The sequence below is a fragment of the Mauremys reevesii genome, linkage group 3 (assembly GCF_016161935.1).
Source record: "Mauremys reevesii isolate NIE-2019 linkage group 3, ASM1616193v1, whole genome shotgun sequence".
NCBI classification, from domain to species: domain Eukaryota; kingdom Metazoa; phylum Chordata; order Testudines; family Geoemydidae; genus Mauremys; species Mauremys reevesii.
This window is the reverse complement of record NC_052625.1, coordinates 26,264,776-26,291,238: the sequence shown is the minus strand read 5'-3', so window position 1 is coordinate 26,291,238 and position 26,463 is coordinate 26,264,776. Positions and strand designations below refer to the sequence as shown.

General features: G+C 46.6%; 1 protein-coding gene across 16 annotated transcripts in view; it reads right to left on the bottom strand.

Moving 5' to 3' along the window:
• Positions 1 to 26,463, bottom strand: part of CCDC88A (coiled-coil domain containing 88A) — a 374,196-nt gene that overhangs the window by 222,350 nt on the left and 125,383 nt on the right. For 15 of the 16 annotated variants that reach the window (XM_039529475.1, XM_039529472.1, XM_039529474.1 and 12 more), the window contains 2 exons: positions 13,043 to 13,126; positions 7,007 to 7,147 (listed from right to left, as the gene is read on the bottom strand). In XM_039529475.1, the coding sequence (XP_039385409.1) occupies positions 7,007 to 7,147; positions 13,043 to 13,126 (225 nt within the window). The remainder of the gene's footprint in view (positions 1 to 7,006; positions 7,148 to 13,042; positions 13,127 to 26,463) is intronic. The other variant, XM_039529467.1, reaches the window with a different exon arrangement.

Here is a 26,463-nt window from a genome sequence, read left to right as displayed (position 1 = left end):
GACATAGTAGAGGAAGCAATAGTGGATGGGAACCTGGGAGGTAGTGATGGTCGAGTTCAGGATCCTGATACAAGGAAGAAAGGAGAGCAGTAGAACAGAGACGCTGGACTTCAGAAAAGCAGACTTTGACTCCCTCAGGGAACTGATGGGCAAGGTCCCCTGGGAGAATAATATGACGGGGAAAGGAGTCGAGGAAAGCTGGCTGTATTTTAAAGAATCCTTATTGAGGTTGCAGGAACAAACCATCCCGATGTGTAGGAAGAAAAGTAAATATGGCAGGCGACCAGCTTGGCTTAACAGTGAAATCCTTGCTCGTCTTAAACACAAAAAAACAGCTTACAAGAAGTGGAAGATTGGACAAATAACCAGGGAGGAGTATAAAAGTATTGCTCAGGCATGCAGGAGTGAAATTAGGAAGGCCAAATCACACTTGGAGTTGCAGCTAGCCGGAGATGTTAGGAGTAACAAGAAGGGTTTCTTCAGGTATGTTAGCAACAGGAAGAAAGTCAAGGAAAGTGTGGGCCCCTTGCTGAATGAGGGAGGGAACCTAGTGACAGAGGATGTGGAGAAAGCTAGTGTACTCAATGCTTTTTTTGCCTATCTCTTCACAGACAAGGTCAGCTCCAAGACAGCTGCACTCTGCAGCACGGTATGGGGAGGAGGTGACCAGCTCTCTGTGGAGAAAGTAGTAGTTCGGGACTATTTAGAAAAGCTGGATGAGCACAAGTCCATGGGGCTGGATGCGCTGCATCCGAGGGTGCTAAAGGAGTTGGCTAATGAGATTGCAGAGCCATTGGCCATTAATCTTTGAAAAATCATGGCGATCGGGGGAGATCCCGGATGACTGGAAAAAAGCTAATGTAGTGCCCATCTTTAAAAAGGGAAGAAGGAAGATCCAGGAAACTACAGGCCAGTCAGTCTCACCTCAGTCCCTGGAAAAATCATGGAACAGGTCCTCAAGGAATCAATTCTGAACCACTTAAAGGAGGGGAAAGTGATCAAGAACAGTCAGCATGGATTCACCATGGGCAAGTCATGCCTGACTAACCTAATTGCCTTCTATGATGAGATAACCGGTTCTGTGGATGAGGGGAAAGCAGTGGATGTGCTATTTCTGGACTTTAGCAAAGCTTTTGATACAGTCTCCCACAGTATTCTTGCCAGCAAGTTAAAGAAGTATGGGCTGGATGAATGGACGGTAAGGTGGATAGAAAACTGGCTAGATGGTCGGGCTCAACGGGTAGTGATCAATGGTTCCATGTCTAGTTGGCAGCCGGTATCAAGTGGAGTGCCCCAAGGGTCGGTGCTGGGGCCGGTTTTGTTCAATATCTTCATTAACGATCTGGAGGATGGTGTGGACTGCACCCTTAGCAAGTTTGCAGATGACACTAAACTGGGAGGAGTGGTTGATACGCTGGAGGGTAGGGATAGGATACAGAGGGACCTAGACAAATTAGAGGATTGGGCCAAAAGAAATATGATGAGGTTCAACAAGGACAAGTGCAGAGTCCTGCACTTAGGACGGAAGAATCCCATGCACTGCTACAGACTAGGGACCGAATGGCTGGGCAGCAGTTCTGCAGAAAAGGACCTAGGGGTTACGGTGGACGAAAAGCTGAATACGAGTCATCAGTGTGCCCTTGTTGCCAAGAAGCCTAATGGCATTTTGGGTTGTATAAGTAGGGGCATTTCCAGCAGATCGAGGGATGTGATCATTCCCCTCTACTCAGCACTGGTGAGGCCTCATTTGGAGTACTGTGTCCAGTTTTGGGCCCCACACTACAAGAAGGATGTGGATAAATTGGAGAGAGTCCAGCGGAGGGCAACAAAAATGATTAGGGGGCTGGAGCACATGACTTATGAGGAGAGGCTGAAGGAACTGGGATTGTTTAGCCTGCAGAAGAGAAGAATGAGGGGGGATTTGATAGCTGCTTTCAACTACCTGAAAGGGGGTTCCAAAGAGGATGGATCTAGACTGTTCTCAGTGGTAGAAGATGACAGAACAAGGAGTAATGGTCTCAAGTTGCAGAGGGGGAGGTTTAGGTTGGATATTAGGAAAAACTTTTTCACTAGTAGGGTGGTGAAGAACTGGAATGGGTTACCTAGGGAGGTGGTGGAATCTCCTTCCTTAGAGGTTTTTAAGGTCAGGCTTGACAAAGCCCTGGCTGGGATGATTTAGTTGGGTTTGGTCCTGCTTTGAGCAGGTGGTTGGACTAGATGACCTCCTGAGGTCCCTTCCAACCCTGAGATTCTATGATTCTAGGAGGCTGGTGGAGCACTGCACCACCTCCCTAGGTAACCTATTCCTATCTCCATCCTTAGAGGTTTTTAAGGCCCAGCTTGACAAAGCCCTGGCTAGGATGATTTAGTTCATGTTGGTCCTGCCTTGAGCAGGGGTTTGGACTAGATGACCTCCGGATGTCTCTTCCAACCCTAATCTTCTATGATTCTATGAAATTAAGTTGACTTAACTTTGTAGTGTAGACATGTCCTTAGTTTGTGGCAGGCTACAGCACTGTAGAATTACATCCTGTCTTGTCATGCATTAACTCTCTGTGTAAATATGTACAAAAGAAGTGCTGATAAGTGCCAACAACAGTGAGCTGTGAGGCTTGACTCTGTAGTCACAGGCAATAAGAAGGAACTGAGAGAGGGCTGAGGCAGCCATGCCCTTTTAGCCCTCTGAGGGAGGCATCAGGACACAGGGTGCATGCGTCACCTCCAGAGGTACGGCTAATCAAGTCCCCAGCTCAAGTGCATGGGGCACGCACACACCTAAGGTGAAGGAATTAAAGTGGAAAATATATGTACACAAGCAGTTGAAAAACCGCCTAACTTTAAATGCAAGATTTTTGTAAGTAGGAGCCTAATCTCTCTTTTGTTTTCTTCCTCAACTGTAAAATGGGGTATTAATACTTACCTATCTCTCCAGGATATTTGGGGCAAAATTAATTAATATTGTAAAACAATTTAAGATCTTCAGATGAAAGGTGCTATGATTGCAAAAGCTTTATTTTTTGTTGTTTTCATTAATAGTATTGTGCTAGTGCCTGAGGTTCCCAAACAAGATTGGAGCCCCATTACTCTAGGCTCTGTATCAAAATAAGATGTGGCCCCTACCTTAAAGAGTTTACTATCTAGAGTTCCAAACCTGCAAAGCCCTACACATGTGCTTCACTGAATGCACAGTGATCAAACCCACTGAAAGGAAAGCCACGTTCATGGGACTGTGTGATGAGCTCCCATTACCCCTGAGGCGCAAAGACACAAGAATGAGAGCTGCCCTGCCGTTGGAGAAGCACATGGTGATTGCACTGTAGAAGCTGGCTACTTCAGACTGCTACTGATCGGCTGCTAACCAGTTCGGAGTGGGAAAGTCGACCACTGGACTTGTGTTGATACAAGTGTGCAGGCCCATTAATCGCATCCTGCTCCGAAAGACCGTGACTCTGGGCAATGTGCATGACATTGTGGATGGCTTTGCACAAATGGGCTTCCCTAACTGCGGAGGGGCGATCGATGGTACGCACATTCCAATTCCAGCAACAGACCACCTAGCCACCGAATACATTAATCACAAGGGGTATTTCTCAATGGTTCTCCAGGCGCTTTTGGATCACAGTGGGCGTTTCACAGACATTAACTCTGGCTGGCCAGAAAGGTGCATGACGTATGCATCTTTTGGAACACTGGCCTGTTCAAGAAGCTGCAGGCAGGGACTTTCTTCCCAGACCAGAAGATCACCGTGGGGGAAGTAGAAATGCCCATTGTGATCCTGGGAGACCCCGCCTACCTCTTAATGCTGTGGCTCATGAAGCCATCCATGGGACAACTTGAGAGCAGCAAGTAACAGTTCAACAACAGGCTGAGTAAGTGCAGAATGACTGTAGAGTGTGCATTCAGCTGTTTAAAAGCCCGCTGGCGATGCCTGTATGGGAAGCTGGACATGGCTGATAATAATATTCTTATGCTTATAGCCGCATGCTGTACGCTCCATAATATTTGTGAAGGGAAGGGTGAAAGCTTCACTCAGGGCTGGACCACAGAGGCTCAGCACCTGGAGGCTGAGTTTGAACAGCCAGAGACCAGGGCTATTAGAGGGGCACAGTGTGGGGCCATAAGGATCAGGGATGCTTTGAGGCAGCAATTTGAAGCTGAAAGCCACTAATATTTGTTGCTATGATCGGGATTGCAGTGCTTGTAATGCTAGGACATGATTGGTGCACATGAGGCAAGAAGGGGCCTTAAAATAGCTCTATGTATGTTGTTTTGCAGTGCTCTTTTTGCTTTCGCTTAATAGAATAAAGATTGCTTTCAAACAAACACAATTCTTTTATTGAAAGACAACAACCAGAGGAGAGAGTCAAATAAAAAAATTCATCGGCAAGGATGGAGGAATGGAAGGAATGTGGGAATGGAAGGTGTCAAGAGGAGGAGAGGTCCTGGCACGGCTGCAGATTTGTGTATGTCCAGAGATCATAACCAACCTTCTCTTTTAGAGTATGATGCAGCGGGTGCTGTACTTCAGCAGGGCCAAACTGCAGATGGATGGGTGTTGAGTGCAGTGGGTATTGGGAGTTCACACTGCTGTACTGTGAGGAGGGAGGTGTGGAATTCTGAGGGTAGAGAGTGGAGCCAGAGGTTAAGAGTGTGTTGGCGGTGTGGAGGGTGTGCATGGGAAAGAGTTTTGCGACAGTGGCTGCAGGGGAGGGCAGGCACGGAGAAGCTTGGTTTGAAGAGCTAGTATCACCTGGAGCATGTCCGCTTGGTGTTCCATAACTGTTGAGAGCCGCTCCGTGGCTTCTTTCCGGTGTGCCGTGATCTCCTTTTGGTCCTTCTTCTCACTGTCCCACAACTCCTTCAATTCCTTTTTCTCAGCAGCAGAGTGCATCATAACCTCACACATAAAGTCCTCCTTAGTTCTTCTTGACCGCTTTCGAATTCTTCGCAACCGTTCTGCTGCCAATAAGGGAGGCTGTCCTCCCAAGGTCATCTCTGTGAAGTTTAAATGCAACATTTTACAGTATTGTTTGCAACACAGACAACACTGTTTCAGTGGTTTGAAACATAGCCAGTACTCACATACCTGACACTAACTGGCTGACCCCAGGCAAGCACACATAAGCCACAAGACCCCCAAAATGGTGAGTAGCTGCAGGGGCTGGGTAAATCACTGTTCGCAGACCCTGCTGTACACTGGGCACTTGGCTCTTGGGCAGCTGGGGAGAACCAGCACTGCAGGGGGGGGCTGATAATCATTCCAGTCCCCACACTTTCCACAGCAGATGATCATTATGGAAGATATCTCGCTGCTGAGGGTGAGCAGGACATCAAGGGAGTGTCTTCTCCAAGACTGCGGTTTCTGCCCTGGCCCCTATGCGGCTAGCTTGTGTGCAGCTATGGTGATGGCACAGTGGCGTGGGAAAGTTACTGTTAATGAGGCAAGAAACAAAGCAGCTCTGCCAAGGAACCTGTGACAGTGGATTGCCCAGTATCTCCATGAGAGTTTCCTGGTGATCTCTGAGGGAAATTCCCACGAAGTGAGGGAGTCTATCAACAGCCTGTTCCGCCGCTCAAACTAGGCATGAGTTGGGAGATAAGCCTGCTTTCTGCAACCTTCCTGCCCCCAACAACTCGCTTCAGCAATTCCCAAAATCAGATCCACTTACCAGGGGCCTCATCTTCTGTTTGCGCTTCGCCAATATCCGACTGCTGTGACTGGCTAGGCTCCTCCGGGGTAGAAAAGAGCTCCTGACTGCATGCATCTCTGGCCTCCAACTTATACTCTGCCTGTGGGTCCCCCTCCCCCTCTTCATCCAAGATTGTTTCCTCCTGGCTTGGTCCACTCTCGACTGGCAACAAAGTATCCACAGGGGACTTTCCAGTGGATGTCGGGTCACCATTGAGTATCGCGTCCAGCTCTTTGTAGAACCGGCAGCTCGTGGGTGCAGCACCAGAGTGGTGGTTTGCCTCCCGTGCCTTGTGGTAGGCGTTCCGCAGCTCCTTCACTTTGACCCTGCACTGTAATGTGTCCCGTCATGGCCCCTTTCTATCATGCATCTAGAAATCTGTCTGTAGGTATTAAAATTCCAATGGCTGGAGTGCAGCTGTGACTGCACTGCCTCCTCTCCCCAAATCCCGACGAGGTCCAGCAGCTCGGCATTGCTCCAAGCGGAGGATTGCCTGGTGCATAGAGCAGACATGGCCACCTGGAAAGATGCGCTGAGACCACTGCACAAATCACTGAACAAACAGGAAGGGGACTTTCAAATTTGCAAAGGAATGTATGGGGTGGGGCTGACGGTCACCTGAGGGCAGGGCAGTAGAGTTCAAACCAATGGCCAGAGAGGAGAGAACAGGTATTGTGGAACACTTCCCAGAGGCCAATCGCAGCACTGTAATCACCACGGTGTCTACACTGGCACCGCAGCACTGTAGCCAAGGCGCAGTGTACACCTGTCATCGAGGTGCTTTTTTTTAGAATGCTGCATCTGCGCAGTTTCTGCGCACTAAGTGGCTTGGCATAGCCCCCCATCCCTGGGGCTATGTCCCCAACGGGACTCCACTACTAATGATTACTAATTATAATACTAAAACTACAATAACTATGTACAAGAAAAACTCAAAAGAGTCCAAGCGAAAGAAATCACTATGGGGCTTGTGAAAGCAAGGAGCATTCCAACACCATCACTAACAGAAAGAAGGAGCTGAGATGGCGCAGGGCCAATGGCGCCCAACATATTGGCACATAAGCCTGGGGCTCCAGAGCTGGCCTTACAGATACCACTAGAGGAAAAATTTCCATTGACCATGCACGTGGGCACACACACACCTAACATGGAATCGAGATAAGGAACAATATGAAGAAGTCTTATTTCAAGCCATGCTGCCAACTGATAAAGTTCAAAGAACGTATATTATCTATTTTCAAAAATTCCAAACGGTTTAATTTTAAAAAGGTGCTTTCTTATACTTTTTATTTTTAAATAATTAAGCACATACATACCTCAGAATGTTCATCTCTTTCATCTATAAGTCTTTTTAAATGTAATGCCATATTTTTCAAGAGAGGCTCGATATATTCTTGTGACAGAATGCTGACATCCATCCACTGCAGATCAAACACATTTTCCTGATTATGAGTTACCTATAAGAGAAAGAAATAATTGTGAAAACAACCTTTATGCGCTATTTAATTGTAAGAATGCAAAAGAAGTATAACAAGAGGGACGGAAGAATCCCATTCACTGTTACAGACTACGGACCGAATGGCTAGGAAGCAGTTCTGCAGAAAAGGACCTAGTGGTTACAGTGGACGAGAAGCTGGATATGAGTCAACAGTGTGCCCTTGTTGCCAAGAAGGCTAATGGCATTTTGGGCTGTATAAGTAGGGGCATTTCCAGCAGATCGAGGGATGTGATCATTCCCCTCTATTCGACATTGGTGAGACCTCATCTGGAGTACTGTGTCCAGTTTTGGGCTCCACACTACAAGAAGGATGTGGAAAAATTGGAGAGAGTCCAGCGGAGGGCAACAAAAATGATTAGGGGGCTGGAGCACATGACTTATGAGGAGAGGCTGAGGGAACTGGGATTGTTTAGTCTGCAGAAGAGAAGAATGAGGGGGGATTTGATAGCTGCTTTTAACTACCTGAAAGGGGGTTCCAAAGAGGATGGATCTAGACTGTTCTCAGTGGTACCTGATGACAGAACAAGGAGTAATGGTCTCAAGTTGCAGTGGGGGAGGTTTAGATTGGATATTAGGAAAAACTTTTTCACTCAGAGTGGTGAAGCACTGGAATGGGTTACCAAGGGAGGTGCTGGAATCTCCTTCCTTAGAGGTTTTTAAGGTCAGGCTTGACAAAGCCCTGGCTGGGATGATTTAGTTGGGAATTGGTCCTGCTTTGAGCAGGGGATTGGACTAGATGACCTCCTGAGGTCCCTTCCAACTCTGAGATTCTATGATTCTATGATGTGTGGGAATTTGCAACTGAGATTGTCCACTATCAAGTTTTGTGTGCAGACAATGTAACGTTGTGGGAGATGCACCAGTTCCATAGCCTGATCACCTCACTGCATATGAAGGGTGATTTGGCTCCCCCCTGACTATTGTACCTAGGCCATGTTGTCTGTTAGGATCTTCATGTGTGATCCTGTGATCAGCTAGAGGAAATGAGTGCAGGCGTTCCTTACTGTTCTTAGCTTGAGGAGATTGATGTGAAGGAACATCTCCATGGGTGACCACTTGTGTTGTGAGGCCGTTTAGATTTGCAACCCACCAGATCAGTGATGTATTGATGGTGAGAAGCAATGATGGTGAGGTTTGGGAGAAGGGGATCCCTTTGCAAATGTTGGTTGGGCTCTTCCACCAGTCTAGGGAGTTTTTGACCCTGGTGGGTGGTGACAGAGATTTGTCCAGCCTGTCCCTGTTTGTAGACCAAGCTGAACCACATTTAGAGGCACTGCATGTGAAACCTGGCATGTGGTATCACTGCTGTGCTCATTGCCCTATGCTCCAGGAGTTGGAGGAAGAGTCTGGCTGATATTTGCAGGCTGCTTTGAACAGTGTCTAAAAGTGTGGCTAATGAAAGAAATCTGTGCTGAGAAAAAAAGAGTGCTCTGGCCTGTAACGAGTCAAAGTCAGTCCCTATGAATTCAGACATTGCATCAGAGTGAGAGCGGAGTTCTGGATTTTGATCTGTAGGGCTCACCTCTGTAAATAACTGCTTTGGTGACTCGGTGAGACTCCTGGAGAGATTGGGCTCTGAGGAGGCAATCATCAGGGTAAAGGTAAATCTTTATCTCTTCAGAGAGTGAGTGGCTATCACCCTGAGAACCTTAGTCAATACTCTCAAGGCCGACAATAGCCCAAAGGAGAGCACTCTGTATCCATAGTGGTCTTGTTCCAGGATAAATCTGAGAAATCATCTGTGAGCCGGTAGGATGGAGATGTGAAAGTATGTGCCCTGAAGGTCGAGGACGGAAAACCAGTCTCCCTGTTCAAATGCTGGAATGATTGTAAATAAAGTGACTATTTTGAATTTTTGAGCCTGGACAAACTTGTTGAGAGTTCTGAGGTCTGGTATGGGTCTCTAAACTCCCTTCCTCTTCAGTATTAGGAAATAAAGAGAGTACAATCCTCTTCCTTGTAGATGTTGAGGTACTGGTTCTATGGCTCCTAACTGGAGGAAATTATTGACTTGTCATTCTAAACTCACGTGAAGAGTCCCTGAATAGAGACAGGGAAGGGTGTTGTGGAGGGGGTAGGGAGGTGAAATGGATGGAGTACTCAGTTCAAACTATCTCAGGGACTGATCAGTCCAATGTTGTGGGTTTCCAGGCACCGCGGAATACTGCCACTCGGTGGTCAAATGGATGTGAAGCATTGGTCGGCTGTATCAGTTGGTGGGAGTGGTCCAACAGCGCCTCGACTCACCTGTCAAAACTGGTGTTTGGACATAAAGGCTGGGACAACGAAGATTGCAAGACAGATGGTTTCTGCTTGGGAATTTTGCTTTCTTCCTTGGCAGTTCATATTGTCATTGAGGTTGATATCGGGATGTATATGGTCTATGCTGGGATTGGGATTGACTCAATAAAGTCATTCAACTTTGAATAGTTAATATAATCATATTTCATCATGAGGACCCGATAGTTGGTGATACGGAATTGGAATATAGCCAAGGAGTACACCTTCCTACAAAAAAGGTCCAGGCGCTTTCAATCCCAGTTTTGCGGAGTAGCCCTCAACTCATGTCAGCCGTATGATTTGACGGCATCCACCACAATGGAGTTGGGGGGTAGGTGGGAGAAAAGGAATTAAGATTCCTTCGTGAGGACATAGTACTTTTTGTCCACTTGCAGGTTGCACATACTGTCACTGGGATATGCCATATAGTTCTTGCTGGGTCTAAGATAGTCTCATTAATCAGGAGGGCAATCTTGGAGGACGACGAGGAGTGGGGGATGTCAAAGAGCTGATGGTGGGTGTCCTTCACTTCCTTCAATGGTATCTTGAGGGTGTCCACCGCCCTCTTTGCCAGATGCTGGAAGAGCTGAAAGTCGTCTGCCAGATATGATGGTGAAGGCCTAATGGTCTGGAAAGGAGGAAGACCTCAGGTGACCTCAGGGTCACCTCTTCCTTGGCATCACCCTCCTGTTTCTCCATGATGTCTTGTGGAGGTTCCAAAGCTCTGGAAGCCATGGCTGAAGGGGTATGCCTTGAGGGTTCCCAGGCAAGGCTTGGCGCTTGAGACACATGTTGGCGGTATGCTTCCCGTGAGTCCCAATAAGACCATGGGGGTGATGGTGGCATAGAGCATGGTGGCAGTGCCATGATGTCAGTGGTGGGGACATCTGTGGGTATGGACATTGCTGGTACTGAGCACCATATGGAGCCTGAGAAGAGTACTGGGATGTTCTTTCCTCCAGCTCGCTGTTTGAACTTTCGTTAGAGAGTGGGGGCGCGAGGCCTGGCAGCGGTGACGATTCCCATGCCAAGTGGAGGCTCAGTGCGAAGGTCGTAGTACCAAGAAGTGGGGATCCCGGTACATCAGATATACGGAGGTTGTTGGACTGGCAGAATTCCATTGGTACTGATTGCCCCAGTGTCAGAGGCGGATGGGGGTCTTATCCATACCACTCGCTCTGGGGTGGGTGAGGCATCGATAATAGTACCAATGATGATTCACGTATTGAGGGTGCCTTTTTAGTCGAGTGCTTACTCCTGTCTCTCAGTGCCGATGACTCAGAGCCTGTGCCCATCAGGTCCGTGGGCATGTCAACAGTACCGACTGCTGTTGGTCTCTGTGAGCCACGAGTGCTGGACTGAGATGGTCTTGGTGCCGAAGATACTGAGTGAGATGGAGATTGCCTATGGAGATCTCAGGGCGCACTTTTGGGGACTTCCCGCTGTCCTCTAAGATGACTTCTGAGAGGGGTCAGCAGTCTGTTTCTTCGATCCATAGCCCTTAGATGGCTGTGGAGAAGATTCATGTCTATCCAGGGACTTGCAGCACAAGTTCTGCACGGGTCTGAGAGCCGCCTCCATTAAAATAATCTTCTGCCTGAGCAGTCTGTCCTTATGGGAATGTGGCCAGAGTTGCTGGCAGAGACTACACTTTTTCTGGATGTGGCCCTCCCCAAGGCAACAAATGCACTTAAGAGTGCTTGTCTGCAATCGGAATTGCCTCCTTGCAAGTGAGGCGCTTCTTGAAACCTGGTGAACTGGGTATACCCACTGGAGGCATGGGGTGGGGCGGTGAGGATCCCTCGAAGGGGAAAAAAAGGCAGGAAAATGAAGTTTTGGGGAGAGTTTTGTTTTGTTTTTATTTGGGGGGGGATAAAATAAGAGGGTAAAGAACAATAAACTATAGTATATTAACAAAATAACTATATAAAAGTGTCAAGTATCAGAGGGGTAGCCATGTTAGTCTGGATCTGTAAAAGCATTTTTTTTGGGCAAAGAGTCCTGTGGCACCTTATAGACTAACAGACATTTTGGAGCATGAGCTTTCGTGGGTGAATACCCACTTCGTTGGATGCAATATAAATGCTTATATAAAAGTGAACAAAGCAAAATCAGTCTCTAGCAAGGGGCAGTTAAGAAGTAACTGAGGAGGCTTAACCCGCGTGTGCTGGCTAGCCTCGTGGCTCAGCACGAGGGGAGACAGACAGCACATGTGTGGGCTTAATGGACACTACTATTGAAGTTCTATGATCAGCAGTGCAGGGACACAAACACACCTACCATGGAGCACCCATAGGGACACTACTTGAATTAAAAATTGGGTTTGTTTAGTTTGGGAAAAGAAGTCTTGGGGGTACATGATAGCAGTCTTCTACTACATAAAAGGTTGTCATAAAGAGGAGGGTGATAAATTATTCTCCATATCCACTGAGGACAGCACAAAAAGTAATCTCCTTTGCTGCAATTTAAGCCCATTAAAGGTTAGACATCAGGAAAAGCTTCCTAACTGTAAGGATAGTTAAACACTGGAACAAATTACTTATGGTATCTCAGCCATTGGAGGTTTTTAAGAACAGCAGGAATGGCCAAATGTACCAACCCTCTGAGCAACATATCACAATCTTCAGAAGTTCGAGAGCTGGGGCTGAAGTCCCAAGACACCCACATACACACCCTTCATTCTGCCAGAGGCAATGCGTGGGGGGAGGCATGTGCTATCACATGCCCCTCCCCCCAGATTTTTGCCAGGGTTTTCTGGCTAGGTCACATGGTGCTGCCGGCCCCATCCCTGCAAGCAGCTGCTGGATCCGGCAAGTTGGGAGCTGCGCCGGCCGTGGGGAGAGGCGGCAGCAGCAAACAGCTGGGAGCTGCAGGAAGAGCTGCTGCTTCTCCCCGCAAAGCTAAAGCAGCAGCTCCTCTCTGCAGCTCCCAGGTATTTGCTGCTGCCTCTCCACACAAAGCTAACACCCGGGAGCTGCAGGGAGAGGCCACTGACGATAAGAGGTGGGGCGTAATTCAAGCTGTTGGGGGTGTCAAACCTTTAAATTATGCCCCCTCACTCTCAGCAGGCACCAGTCATCTCTGGCAGAAGCCCCAAGCTCCCTCCTCCCCCCAGTCTGGTAGACAGAGAATGGGGAAGGCATGCGGGGCTCTGAGCCATACTTTAACTGTAAAAGAGTTTGCTGCAGTTTGGCCACACCTGGGTTAAACAAATACCTCTCAGGAATGGTCTAGCTAATAATTACTCCTGCCTCAGTGCGGGGGACTGGAGTATATGATCTATCAAGATCCCATCAAGATCTACACTACTGTGATTCTGTGATGGAAAAAACTATTCAGTATGAAAAAAAATGTTTTGATTAAAGTACTACCTTTAATAAGAAATGTGATTTGCTCTCATTTGTATAAAATAAAGCCTTCTCAACTAACGTTCTCTAATGCAATCCATTAATGTGCATGTCAAATAGATTTCCCTTGTTTTTGACTAAATAAAATTATTCTTCTTTCCTTAATATTCCAGAACAGCAAAAATGAAAATCACTTGGACATTAGGTAGTACAAAAGTAACAAATACCTCTTGAATGTGGGCAGCAACAGCTGCTCTTGTATCAAAATCTAAACCTTGGATTCTTTCAATGAATTCTTCTTTTTTCTGACACTAAAAGAAATACATTAACCACAATTATTTATCATACCTCCTTAGTATATTCTGAAAGCTGATGATAAAATAATTATCAGTTGTCCAATCCCCTAACTGGCTAGTACAGATTGAATGTAATTATAGCAAAACACTGTAGTTTGTGCTTGATTTTTAATATGAGTGAACTGAGACAATATTCACTTTGAAAAAAGTTGATGAAGGGGGCTTCTTAAAATTTGCGTATTTCTTGCTCAGATTCTATGATGATGTTTACTTCATAAATATTTCCTAAATACCATTTTTTAGTATTCAAACAGCCAATCATATACTGAGCAAATTTCCCTGAACTGCTTTTTACACTATTCAATTGAAACCAGCTGTACAATATACTCTACTTTTCTACCTAACTTTCACCCAATCAAAAATAGTGTATTTAGAAAAGTATAGCATACTTTAAAAAAAAACAAAAAACCCCACAACTTTCATAGATAAACTGGTCACTAATTTAATGAGCTATCGTAGGTCTGATCTTTAATCAAATAAGACTGTTGCAAGCTAATCATGTTATTGGCCCTGATCCTGCAAAAAGACGTAGATACCATTTTAGCTTTACATAGACAAGCAGTCCCATTGAAGTTAAGTTATTTTCAGATCAGGAGGCATGGATCATGTGATGATGTTTTCTAATAATTTTATTTTCACTAGGTTAGGGTAGATTTAATTTAATCTGATTGAGGGGGATCAGCAAAGTTGAAGAAAGATTTATATGCACATGAATAGTGCAACTAGCCTTATACATACAGATGAGCAGGTGCACAAGTCATTGCTGGATCGGGGCCACAGTGAATAAATGTTAATCAACTGAGCCCTCTCAGACTAAATTCAATCTACACTAGCCTTTTGGTATAATAAACATAAAATTTAGGGCTGTCGATTAATCGCAGTTAACTCATACAATTAATATAAAAATTAATCACAATTAATCGCACTTTTAATCGCATTGTTAAACAATAGAATCCCAACTGAAATGTATTAAATATTTTCGATGTTTTTCTACATTTTCAAATATATTGACTTCAATTACAACACAGAATACAAAGTGTACAGTGCTCACTTGATATTCTTTTTATCACAAATATTTGCACCATAAAAATGATAAACAAAAGAAATAGTATGTTAGGATATAGATATTCAGGCCTGTCTGTAAAGGCCTATACTTTAGGAATTTAGGTATATGTTTATCATTTCGCTAGTTATAGAGGTATAAAAGAAAGGATCAAAATCACTGTCTGCCTGTGTAAGGGCCATCTCTCACTGTGACAGTCTGAGGCCCTGTTCCTATGCTAAGGCCTTTGGCTAAGCAGTGGGAGCAGCCATAAGCTGGAAAGCATACGAAAGCTTGCTGCAAGTTCACCCCAATAAACACTGAATTGTTTGCACCTTCGGACTTCGGGTATTGTTGCTCTCTGTTCACACGAGAAGGACCAGGGAAGTGGGAGAGTGAAGGAATAAGCCCTCTAACATCTTGGTGCTGTGACTCAGATACATCGCATCAGATACATGCTGCCACTCACCTAAGTCCCCCTCCCCAACAGTCCACGCAGCTGATTGGAGGGGGTATGATGAAAAATCGCGATGGTAGTTGCGGGTTCTGGAAAGCTGGGGTAACTGATTTTTTGAACAAACGGATAAGGAAAAATCAGGGCCCATACCAGGTGCAGGGGTCCACCTGGGATGAGACAGAGAAGGAGATGGGGGCGGTTTTGGGAGACCCCAAGGGAAAGGAGTGTAGGAAAAAGGGAATGGTATTACAAGGTTTGTGCACTGGGATGGCATACTGGGTAAAAAGGGAAGCCGATCTCCTCCAACACATTAAGGATTCGGAGGGGACTGTGGATCAGCAACGGATTTTAACAGAAAAATCCACGTTAGCAGTAGAGGTAGTGGATTTGAAGGCATGGGATGCTGTATGGACAGAGGAGACCTGTGAGGCAATCCGGCAAGAGAGGGATGAACGCGGAGGAGAGTCTGAGATTTAAAGGAGGAATTGTATCAATGTAAACATGGGGGCAATGAACTTGGGGACCCCAAACCATCCACCCCACTAATGGAACTGAAGGAGACACCTCCACCACCCTACCCTGAAAATACACTGTACCCACCACTGCCAGTTGACACTGTAAGCCGGCGATCCACAGTTACAGCCTCTGCGAGAGAGGCTACCCTAGAAGAACTGCAGGAGGCAGGTATAATGGCCCCAGTTGCGGGGTGGGGGAACCATGCCCCACAAGTAGTAGAACAGGCAGAAATCCGCCCCTTTTACCTGAAGGACCAGGAAGCAGTACGGGGCCATTTGGGAAAGGTACCTCGAGATGATTGGGATCAGTTTGTGCTGTGGCTAGTGGAGGTGGGCAGGGAGATGGAGGATCTAACTCATGAGGACCAGGTGATCATATGGCGTAGTCTTTTGGGACGGGGCACCTTGGGAATCGATGAGGCAGGACTGGCACACCCATTTCTAATCCCCAGACAGGTGGCAAAACAATTGTTTGGGGTGTACTCTCATACTGCGGGGATGAATAAGATGAAGTGAATCCCTGGGGAAACAGGACAGGATACACTTAATCGAATACAGGCATAGGCACGGTGCTGGGTGCATCCCTTGGAGGGTCCATGGGTGATACCCCAGACAGGGGCATCAGGACCTGGTGGGAGAGTGGATTTGCTGGAGAAATGGTTGGAGCTGAGCGATCCACAGTTTGTGGGGCATTTAAGGTTCCAGCACTCCTCTACAGAAAAAATATCCTATTCCTCGGGAGGCACTGGCAGAGGTGGGGGCAACTACTGGGGAATTGGAACAGAGGGGATTGATTAGAGCGGTTGCATCCCTTTGTAATGTTGCTGTGTGGCCAGTGACAAAGCCAAACGGTATCTGATGCCCCACTGTGAATTACAGGGCACTAAATGCTCTGGCCAACTCACCAGCCTCAATAGTGGCAATGTATCCTGAAATGCTAGCCCGTATTGGACCCCAATTCTGAATTTTCACTGTTTTGGACATAGCTAATGGGTTTTGGTCTCTGCCACTAGCTACCTCGTGTCAGTATAAAACTGCATTCACATAGGAGGGCAGACAATTCAGCTGAACAGTCCTAGCACAGGGATATAAGGATTCCCCTGCAATTTTTCACAAATACATGACACAAGCTCTGGAGGGGGTGGATTCAGCAAGGTGCATACAATATGGAGATCTGTTAAGAACGTAAGAATGGCCATTCTGGGTCAGACCAAATGTCCATCCAGCCCAGTATCCTGTCTACCGACAGTGACCAATGCCAGCTGTTCCAGAGGGAGTGAACCTAACAAATAATGATCAAGCTGGCTGTATTTTAAAGAAACCTTATTGAGGTTGCAGGAACAAACCATCCCGATGTGTAGGAAGAAAAGTAAATATGGCAGGCGACCAGCTTGGCTTAACAGTGAAATCCTTGCTCGTCTTAAACACAAAAAAACAGCTTACAAGAAGTGGAAGATTGGACAAATAACCAGGGAGGAGTATAAAAGTATTGCTCAGGCATGCAGGTGTGAAATTAGGAAGGCCAAATCACACTTGGAGTTGCAGCTAGCTGGAGATGTTAGGAGTAACAAGAAGGGTTTCTTTAGGTATGTTAGCAACAGGAAGAAAGTCAAGGAAAGTGTGGGCCCCTTGCTGAATGAGGGAGGGAACCTGGTGACGGAGGATGTGGAGAAAGCTAGTGTACTCAATGCTTTTTTTGCCTCTGTCTTCACAGACAAGGTCAGCTCCCAGACAGCTGCACTCTGCAGCACGGTATGGGGAGGAGGTGACCAGCTCTCTGTGGAGAAAGAAGTAGTTCGGGACTATTTAGAAAAGCTGGACGAGCACAAGTCCATGGGGCTGGATGCGCTGCATCCGAGGGTGCTAAAGGAGTTGGTGGATGAGATTGCAGAGCCATTGGCCATTATCTTTGAAAAATCATGGCGATCGGGGGAGGTCCTGGACGACTGGAAAAAAGTAATGTAGTGCCCATCTTTAAAAAAAGGGAAGAAGGAAGATCCAGGGAACTACAGGCCAGTCAGTCTCACCTCAGTCCCTGGAAAAATCATGGAACAGGTCCTCAAGGAATCAATCCTGAACCACTTAAAGGAGGGGAAAGTGATCAGAAACAGTCAGCATGGATTCACCAAGGGCAAGTCATGCCTGACTAACCTAATTGCCTTCTATGATGAGATAACCGGCTCTGTGGATGAGGGGAAAGCAGTGGATGTGCTATTTCTGGACTTTAGCAAACTTTTTGATACAGTCTCCCACAGTATTCTTGCCAGCAAGTTAAAGAAGTATGGGCTGGATGAATGGACGGTAAGGTGGATAGATAACTGGCTAGATGGTCGGGCTCAACGGGTAGTGATCAATGGTTCCATGTCTAGTTGGCAGCCGGTATCAAGTGGAGTGCCCCAAGGGTCGGTGCTGGGGCCGGTTTTGTTCAATATCTTCATTAACGATCTGGAGGATGGTGTGGACTGCACCCTTATGAAGTTTGCAGATGACACTAAACTGGGAGGAGTGGTTGATACGCTGGAGGGTAGGGATAGGATACAGAGGGACCTAGACACATTAGAGGATTGGGCCAAAAGAAATATGATAAGGTTCAACAAGGACAAGTGCAGAGTCCTGCACTTAGGACGGAAGAATCCCATGCACTGTTACAGACTAGGGACCGAATGGCTGGGCAGCAGTTCTGCAGAAAATGACCTAGGGGTTACGGTGGACGAAAAGCTGAATATGAGTCAACAGTGTGCCCTTGTTGCCAAGAAGGCTAATGGCATTTTGGGTTGTATAAGTAGGGGCATTTCCAGCAGATCGAGGGATGTGATCATTCCCCTCTACTCAGCACTGGTGAGGCCTCATTTGGAGTACTGTGTCCAGTTTTGGGCCCCACACTACAAGAAGGATGTGAATAAATTGGAGAGAGTCCAGCGGAGGGCAACAAAAATGATTAGGGGGCTGGAGCACATGACTTATGAGGAGAGGCTGAGGGAACTGGGATTGTTTAGTCTGCAGAAGAGAAGAATGAGGTGGGATTTGATAGCTGCTTTCAACTACCTGAAAGGGGGTTCCAAAGAGGATGGATCTAGACTGTTCTCAGTGGTAGCAGATGACAGAACAAGGAGTAATGGTCTCAATTTGCAGAGGGGGAGGTTTAGGTTGGACATTAGGAAAACCTTTTTCACTAGTAGGGTGGTGAAGCACTGGAATGGGTTACCTAGGGAGGTGGTGGAATCTCCTTCCTTAGATGTTTTTAAGGTCAGGCTTGACAAAGCCCTGGCTGGGATGATTTAGTTGGGTTTGGTCCTGCTTTGAGCAGGGGGTTGGACTAGATGACTTCCTGAGGTCCCTTCCAACTCTGAGATTCTATGATTCTATGATTCTAAGTGATCTCTCTCCTGCCATCCATCTCCACCCTCTGACCAACAGAGGCTAGGGACACCATTCCTTACCCATCCTGGCTAATAGTCATTAATGGACTTAACCTCCATTAACCTCCTAGTCCTCTTTTAAACCCTGTTATAGTCCTAGCCTTCACAACCTCCTCAGGTAAGGAGATCCACAGGTTGACTGTGCACTGTGTGAAGAACTTCCATTTATTTGTTTTAAACCTACTGCCCATTAATTTCATTTGGTGGCCCCTAGTTCTTATATTATGGGAACAAGTAAATAACTTTTCTTTATTCACTTTCTCCACACCACTCATGATTTTATATACTTCTATCATACCCCTCCTTAGTCTCCTCTTTTCCAAGATGAAAAGTCCTAGCCTCTTTAATCTCTCCTCATATGGGACCCTCTCCAAACCCCTAATCATTTTAGCTGTCCTTCTCTCAACCTTTTCTAATGCCAGTATATCTTTTTTGAGATGAGGAGACCACATCTGTACACAGTATTCAAGATGTGGGCATACCATGGATTTATATAAAGGCAATATTCTTATTCTCTATCCCTTTTTTAATGATTCCTAACATCCTGTTTGCTTTTTTGACTGCCACTGCATACTGCATGGAAGTCTTCAGAGAACTATCCATGATGACTCCAAGATCTCCTTCCTGATTAGTTGTAGCTAAATTACCCCCCATCATATTGTATGTATAGTTGGGGTTATTTTTTTCCAATGTACATTACTTTACATTTATCCACATTACATTTCATTTGCCATTTTGTTGCCTAACCACTTGGTTTTGTGAGATCTTTTTGCTGATGTCAGAGACAGAGGAAGAAAACAGGAAACTAACCGAGCAGGTCCTGCAAGCTTTGGCAAGAGCAGGGTTGAAGGTCAATGGGAAAAAGGCTCAGATGGGACAGACAAGTGTGACCTACTTAGGAGTGGAAGTGTCCCAGATGGGAAGGGAAATCGATAAGGGACCGCTGCAATTGATTCAGTCCCTGCCACTGCCTACGGATGTTAAAAGTTTGCAAAGTTTTCTTGGTCTAATTGGATTTTGCAGGAATTTTGTGGCCAATTATCCAGAAATATCTGACCTAACCAAAGCCTCAACTTGGGAGTGATCAGAAGAGTGTACTGAGGCAGTGAGAGTACTAAAGGAAAACTTGACCAATGCTGGCCTCCCTGGATGGAGATAACTCTTATCTGTACCGTTTGGTATCTGATACTACCATTGGTTGTGCATTAACACAGGAGTATGGAGCAAAGTACTGACCTGTGGCCTTTGCCTCTTGACTTTTGAGTGCTGTGGAACTGAAGTATGGATGAAAAGGTGTTGCTGTGCACCTACTGACGGGTAGGGAAATTCAAATACCTCACAGGAATGCAGAAAGTAATAGTCCAATCTCATCATGACCCCCTGCAGCTGTTAAACATGCATACTATCTTACAGGGACAAGTGAGTGGGTAGTGTATTGCCAAATGGTTGCTGGCTCTACAAGGAACACATAGTCTGGGTAGCCGGATTACACCTGGCTGGCACTCCACACCAATGTGAAGCCAGCCCAGGTAAAACCCAACATCAGGTGTTTCGGGCAGCTAACTCTAATCAGGTAAAGGAGGGGACACTGGTATGGTTTTTGGATAGAAGTTGTAGGTATTGGGGGGATGAAAAACTGCAGGCTTAGCTGTTGTGAGAATCAGGAAATGTGACAGTCAGCACCATTGGTTTCTCACTAGAAGCAAGGTCAGCTCAGGAGGCAGAACTGGCAGCCTTGCTAACATCTTTAAATGAAGTGGATCCCAAATTTGAGCCAGAATGTTGGGTGGTGGTAGATTCAGATTATGTATTTCGTGGGGTCACATTAATGCTGAGTTGGTGGGTGGATAATCATTTCAGGGCAACAGACGGCTCCACAATCAAGCATGCTAACTGGTGGAAGCGAGTGAAGGAGCTCAGTCACTGTTTTACATGGATCAATGTGGTAAAGGTAAAGGCACACAAAAAACAGGATCCCTAAGCAAAGGGAATAATTTGGCCGATGCAGAAGCCAAGCGGGCTGCAACACAGACACCCCCATGGTCCTGGGAGCCAGAAGAGTGTGCCTGTAGCAGTAATAACAAAAAGTGAGGTGGATACAGATTGGGGAGGGTGAATTTGAGAGTTGCAAGAATCTGAACCAGGACTGGAAGGCATCATGAAAATTGAGGTCAGGCATGTGCCAAAGGTGGAATTAATGGAAGGGATTTGGCGTCTCTTAACAGCTGAGGGACCAGTAATGCTGTGCCCTCAGGGAAGCTGGATGGCTTTCTTAAGCTGGGTGCATGGGAGTTTGGCAGGGGGACACCCTGGGTTTGAGGAGGCACTGAGAACTTTAAAAAGATTGTGCTGGGAATGGCAGCTGATTTTAAATCACATCTGGAACGTTGTTTGGACTGTGCCAGGCACAACCCACCTCACAAAGTGCTAAGAGGAAAATTAATGAGACAAGCTCCCAGGGGACCTTGGGAAAGAATACAAATTGACTACACAGGACCCCTACCACCAGATCACAGAAAAAACTGATTCATGTTGGTGGTAGTGGATGCTTTCAGCAGCTGTGTGGAAGCTTTCCCCACAAAATATCAAACTGCCCGGATAACTGCTGAAATACTGGTAAACGAGGTATTCACTCGCTGGGGGGGGGTCCCAAAAGTGATTGACTCAGACCAAGGAGCTGCTTTCTGGTCAGATCTGTTAGGGGAGCTATCAGCTCTCACTGGAATCATTTTCCATACTGCTTATGACCCACAGGCTGCGGGGCAGGTGGAACACATGAACCGTACCATTAAAAGTGAGCTAAGAAAGGGAGTGGAAATGGGAGGAAAAAACTGGTCACAGTTATTCCCCTTTGTCTTAATGAGAATAAGGGCCTGAGAATCAAAGTGCACAGGATTTTCTCCATATGAGGCTCTCATGGGAAGTACCTGGGGAAGTCAGTACACATGGCTTAACACAAGAATGGATTTTAACTCTAATCGACCATATAAAACAGGTACAACAGGTGGTGGCCTGGTGAGACAAGCAATGAGAAGCAAGAATCAAAGCATGGTATGACCTACCCAGGGATCGTGATCTATCCATGGTAGGAGATCTAGTGATGTACAAGATTTCAGGTCAACACCATCCATTCCCAGCTCCTAAATGGAAGGGCCCCTATCTTGTCCTTGACCAATTAGGGTCCAGTCTGCTATTACTGGGTACAGAGAATGGAGGACAGGAGTGGGTTCACTGCACAAAAATAAAAAGGTACAAACAGGGGACTGGGAAAGTTGACGTGTAAATTTTGTTGTGTGTGTATTAAAGGGTAATTCAAAAGGAGAAAAGGATGAAAATACCCAGGCCCTGGATAGAACAATTACTACTGCTAATCACAATTGTCACATTTACAAATTCTATTCAGATCCCACAATGTGAAGTGTCAAAAGGAGGCAACACATGCAGCCTGTGGTAATAAAGCTAATGAAGACTATGAGAATCTCACCATAGAAAGATGTACCACTAATACTTCAACAGGAATTTGGCAGTGTCAGTATATGGTTTATGGATTAGATGGGGGAATCCCAACCTGGTGGAGAATATCAAATTTATCAGGAAATATTGCATGGTACTCCCTGGGTGCTGCCATGATTAATGATAGTGGAAAACAGTGATTTCCCTACACCCCCCCTTGAATTTCCCCAACACCCCCTCCCCCCAGTTTTGTGAACTAGTTACATAAACCTGGTGGCTGAACTTTGTGACTTTGTCCTCACCCACAACTATTTCACATTTGGGGACAATATATACCTTCAAGTCAGTGGCACTGCTATGGGTACCCGCATGGCCCCACAGTATGCCAACATTTTTATGGCTGACTTAAAACAACGCTTCCTTAGCTCTCATCTCCTAACGCCCCTACTCTACTTGCGCGACACTGATGACATCTTCATCATCTGGACCCATGGAAAAGAAGCCCTTGAGGAATTCCACCATTATTTCAACAATTTCCATCCCACCATCAACTTCAGCCTAGACCAATCCACACAAGCGGTCCGTTTCCTTGACACTACTGTGCTAATAAGCGATGGTCACATAAACACCACCCTATACCAGAAACCTATTGACTGCTATACTTACCTACATGCCTCCAGCTTCCATCCAGGACACACCACATGATCCATTGTCTACAGCCAAGCTCTAAGATACAACTGCATTTGCTCCAATCCCTCAGACAGAGACAAACACCTACAAGATCTTTATCAAGCATTCTTAAATCTACAATACCAACCTGTTGCAGTGAAAAAACAGATTGACAGAGCCAGAAGAGTACCCCGAAGTCACCTACTACAGGACAGGCCCAACATAGAAAATAACAGAACGCCACTAGCCGTTACCTTCATCCCCCAACTGAAACCTCTCCAGCGCATCATCAAAGATCTACAACCTATCCTGAAAGACGATCCCTCACTCTCCCAGATCTTGGGAGACAGGCCTGTCCTCTCTTACAGACAGCCCCCCAACCTGAAGCAAATACTCACCAGCAGCCACACACCACAGAACAAAAACACTGACCCAGGAACCTATCCTTGCAACAAAGCCCGATGCCAACTCTGTCCACATATCCATTCAAGTTACACCATAATAGGACGCAATCACATCAGCCACGCCATAAGGGGCTCGTTCACCTGCACATCTACCAACGTGATATATACCATCATGTGCCAGGAATGCCCCTCTGCCATGTACATTGGCCAAACCGGACAGTCTCTACGCAAAAGAATAAATGGACACAAATCTGACATAAGGAATCATAACATTCAAAAACCAGTAGGAGAACATTTCAACCTCTCTGGCCATTCAGTAACAGATTTAAAGGTGGCAATTTTGCAACAGAAACGCTTCAAAAACAGACTCCAAGGAGAAACTGCTGAACTTGAATTAATATGCAAACTAGATACAATCAACTTAGGCTTAAATAGAGACTGGGAATGGCTGAGCCATTACACACATTGAATCTATTTCCCCATGTTAAGTATCCTCACACCTTCTTGTCAAACTGTCTTAAATGGGCTGTCTTGATTATCACTATAAAAGTTCTTTTTTCTCCTGCTGACAATAGCACATCTTAATTAATTAGCCTCTTAAGAGCCGGTTGGGCAACCCCCACCTTTTCATGTTCTCTGTATGTATAAATATCTTCTTGCTGTATGTTCCATTATATTCATCCGAAGAAGTGGGCTGTAGCCCACAAAAGCTTATGCTCAAATACATTTGTTAGTTTCTAAGGTGCCATAAGTACTCCTGTTCTTTTTGTGGATACACACTAAGGCCTGGTCTACACTAGGACTTTAATTCGAATTTATCAGCGTTAATTCGAACTAACCGCTCAACCGTCCACACCAGGAAGCCATTTAATTCGAACTAGAGGGCTCTTTAGTTCGAATTTGGTACTCCACCCCGGCAGGTGGAGTAACGCTAAATTCGACATGGCTAGCTCGAATTAGGCTTGGTGTGGATGCTAATCGAACTTAGTAGCTCCGGGAGCTATCCCACACTGCACCACTCTGTTGACGCTCTGGACAGCAGTCCGAGCTTGGATTCTCTGGCCAGCCACACAGGAAATGACCCGCGAAAATTTGAATTCATTTTCCTGTCTGGGCAGTTTGAATCTGACGTCCTGGTTGCACATCGGGGCGAGCTCCGCAGCACCTGCAACGATGCAGAGCTCTCCAGCAGAGGAGTCCGGGCAATCCCAGAATAGAAAGAGGTCCCCAGCATGGACTGACCGGGAAGTCATGGATCTGATCGCTGTGTGGGGTGAGGAGTCTGTGCTCTCGGAGCTGCGCTCCAGCAAGCGGAACGCGAAGACCTTCGAAAAGGTCTCTAAAGCCATGAAAGAGAAAGGATACAGCCGGGATGCGATGCAGTGCCGCGTGAAAGTCAAGGACCTAAGACAAGCGTATCAAAAAGTCAGAGCGGCAAACGGACGCTCCGGAGCACAGCCCCAGACATGCCGCTTCTACGAGGCACTGCATGCCATTCTAGGTGGGTCTGCCACAACTGCCCCACTAGTGACAGTGGACTCCGAGGACGGAATAGTGTACCAGGACAGTTCCTCCTCAATGTTCGCCGATGGGGAAGATGAGGAAGGGTCTTTTGAGGACGGCGCAGGCGACAGCGAACACACTCCCGCTTTCCCTGACAGCCAGGATCTCTTCATCACCCTCACAGAGATCCCCTACCAACCCTCCCCTGCCGTTAACCCGGACTCGGAATCAGAGGAAGGATCAGGCGGTAAGTGCTACACACGTATAAACATTTATTTTTTATAACATTGTTATAGAAAAAATAGAAACAGTATTTACAAAATTCTAAATATTAAACTATATGAAAAGAAGGTCCACACAAATGGGGATAGAATAATAATCCTCTAGCGACAATTCCACGAAGGTGTCATTCAGTTCCTCGCAAAGCCTCCGCATGAGGTTCGTCGGAAGAGGTGCCTTGTTGGGCGCTCCATGGAAGCAGACTCTTCCACGCCAGGACATCCGAATATAGAGAGGAATCATCGCCTCTACTAGCATTGCTGCATATGGTCCTGGTCTGTGCAGTGCGTCCCGTAACATCCTGTCTTTCTGGGCACGAGTGACCCGCCTCAGGGTGATCTCGTTCTGCAAATACTGCATCTAAGTAGGGCAATTAGTGTAGTGTTACTATTGTTAATGGTTTAAAATTAGGTTGCATAACAATGACCCTCGCCTAACAGCCACGTGCGAGAGGCCACAGAGAACAAGCATCCATTGATCGTTCCCGTGCACTGGCGGGAGGGGCTGCAAAAGGCTCATCCTTTCTGCTTTGCACATTGCCTTTAGCAGGAGAGCACAGCTAACCACTAACTGATAAGCAGTATGTACTGTAAGGCTTACCAGGACTTTGTGCAAGAGGATGCAGCTGTCTTTCCTCGCATGCGCTCTCAGTGCAATGGCGCCGCCAATGAGAGCGTATTCCGAAATCTCGGACTAGTTCTGAGATCTCCTGAGACTTGGTGCCCTCTTTGGTCTTGTTAACTGAAACTGACTAGACTGTGTTCACTGTTGGCAAACATGTATGTGTTCAAGGAAATCACCTACTTTTTCGCATCACACAGCTTCGGCTCTTTCCCGGACTGCCCCGGCATCCCCCTCGCAGAGGCTGGCTCAGATTAGAAGGCGAAAGAAAAAGACTAGGGACGACATGTTCCAGGAACTGATGGCCTGCTCCAGAGCGGAGGCGGCAGAGCAGAGACAGTGGAGGGAGACCCTGTGTCAGCAGCATCGCACACACATGGAACGGGAGGATAGGTGGCGGCAGGAAGACCAGCAGGCGACTCAAACGCTGCTTGGTCTAATGAGGGAGCAAACGGACACGCTCCGGCGCCTTGTAGATGTTCTGCAGGACCGCAGGCAGGAGGAGAGAGCCCCCCTGCAGTGCATCTGCAACCGCCCTCCAACGCCAAGAAGTCCTGTCCCCCCCTCACCCAAAGTTACAAGAAGGAGGGGCGGTAGGGGCCGTGAGAACTGTCACTGCACCGCAGCAGAGCGCTAATGTTCGAGACACCTCTCGCGCTGTAAATTTGTACAAGTTCTTTCCTTACAGCATCACCCAGTCCCAACTCCAAGTTTAAACCCCCCACTGTGTACTACATTATTAAAAGCGGTTTGGTGTTACTCACTGTTTCCGTCACGTTTCTCGTGTCAGAAGACTTTCTGTGTGTGTGGGGGAATTGTAATTGCAGTGCATAGCCCACAGTACCATGGTACAGACTTGGGTGCAGGGTCAACTGCAGGGCACACACAGACTGCAGTCACTAGGCACCAGGGTCAGTCTGTGTGGTGTAT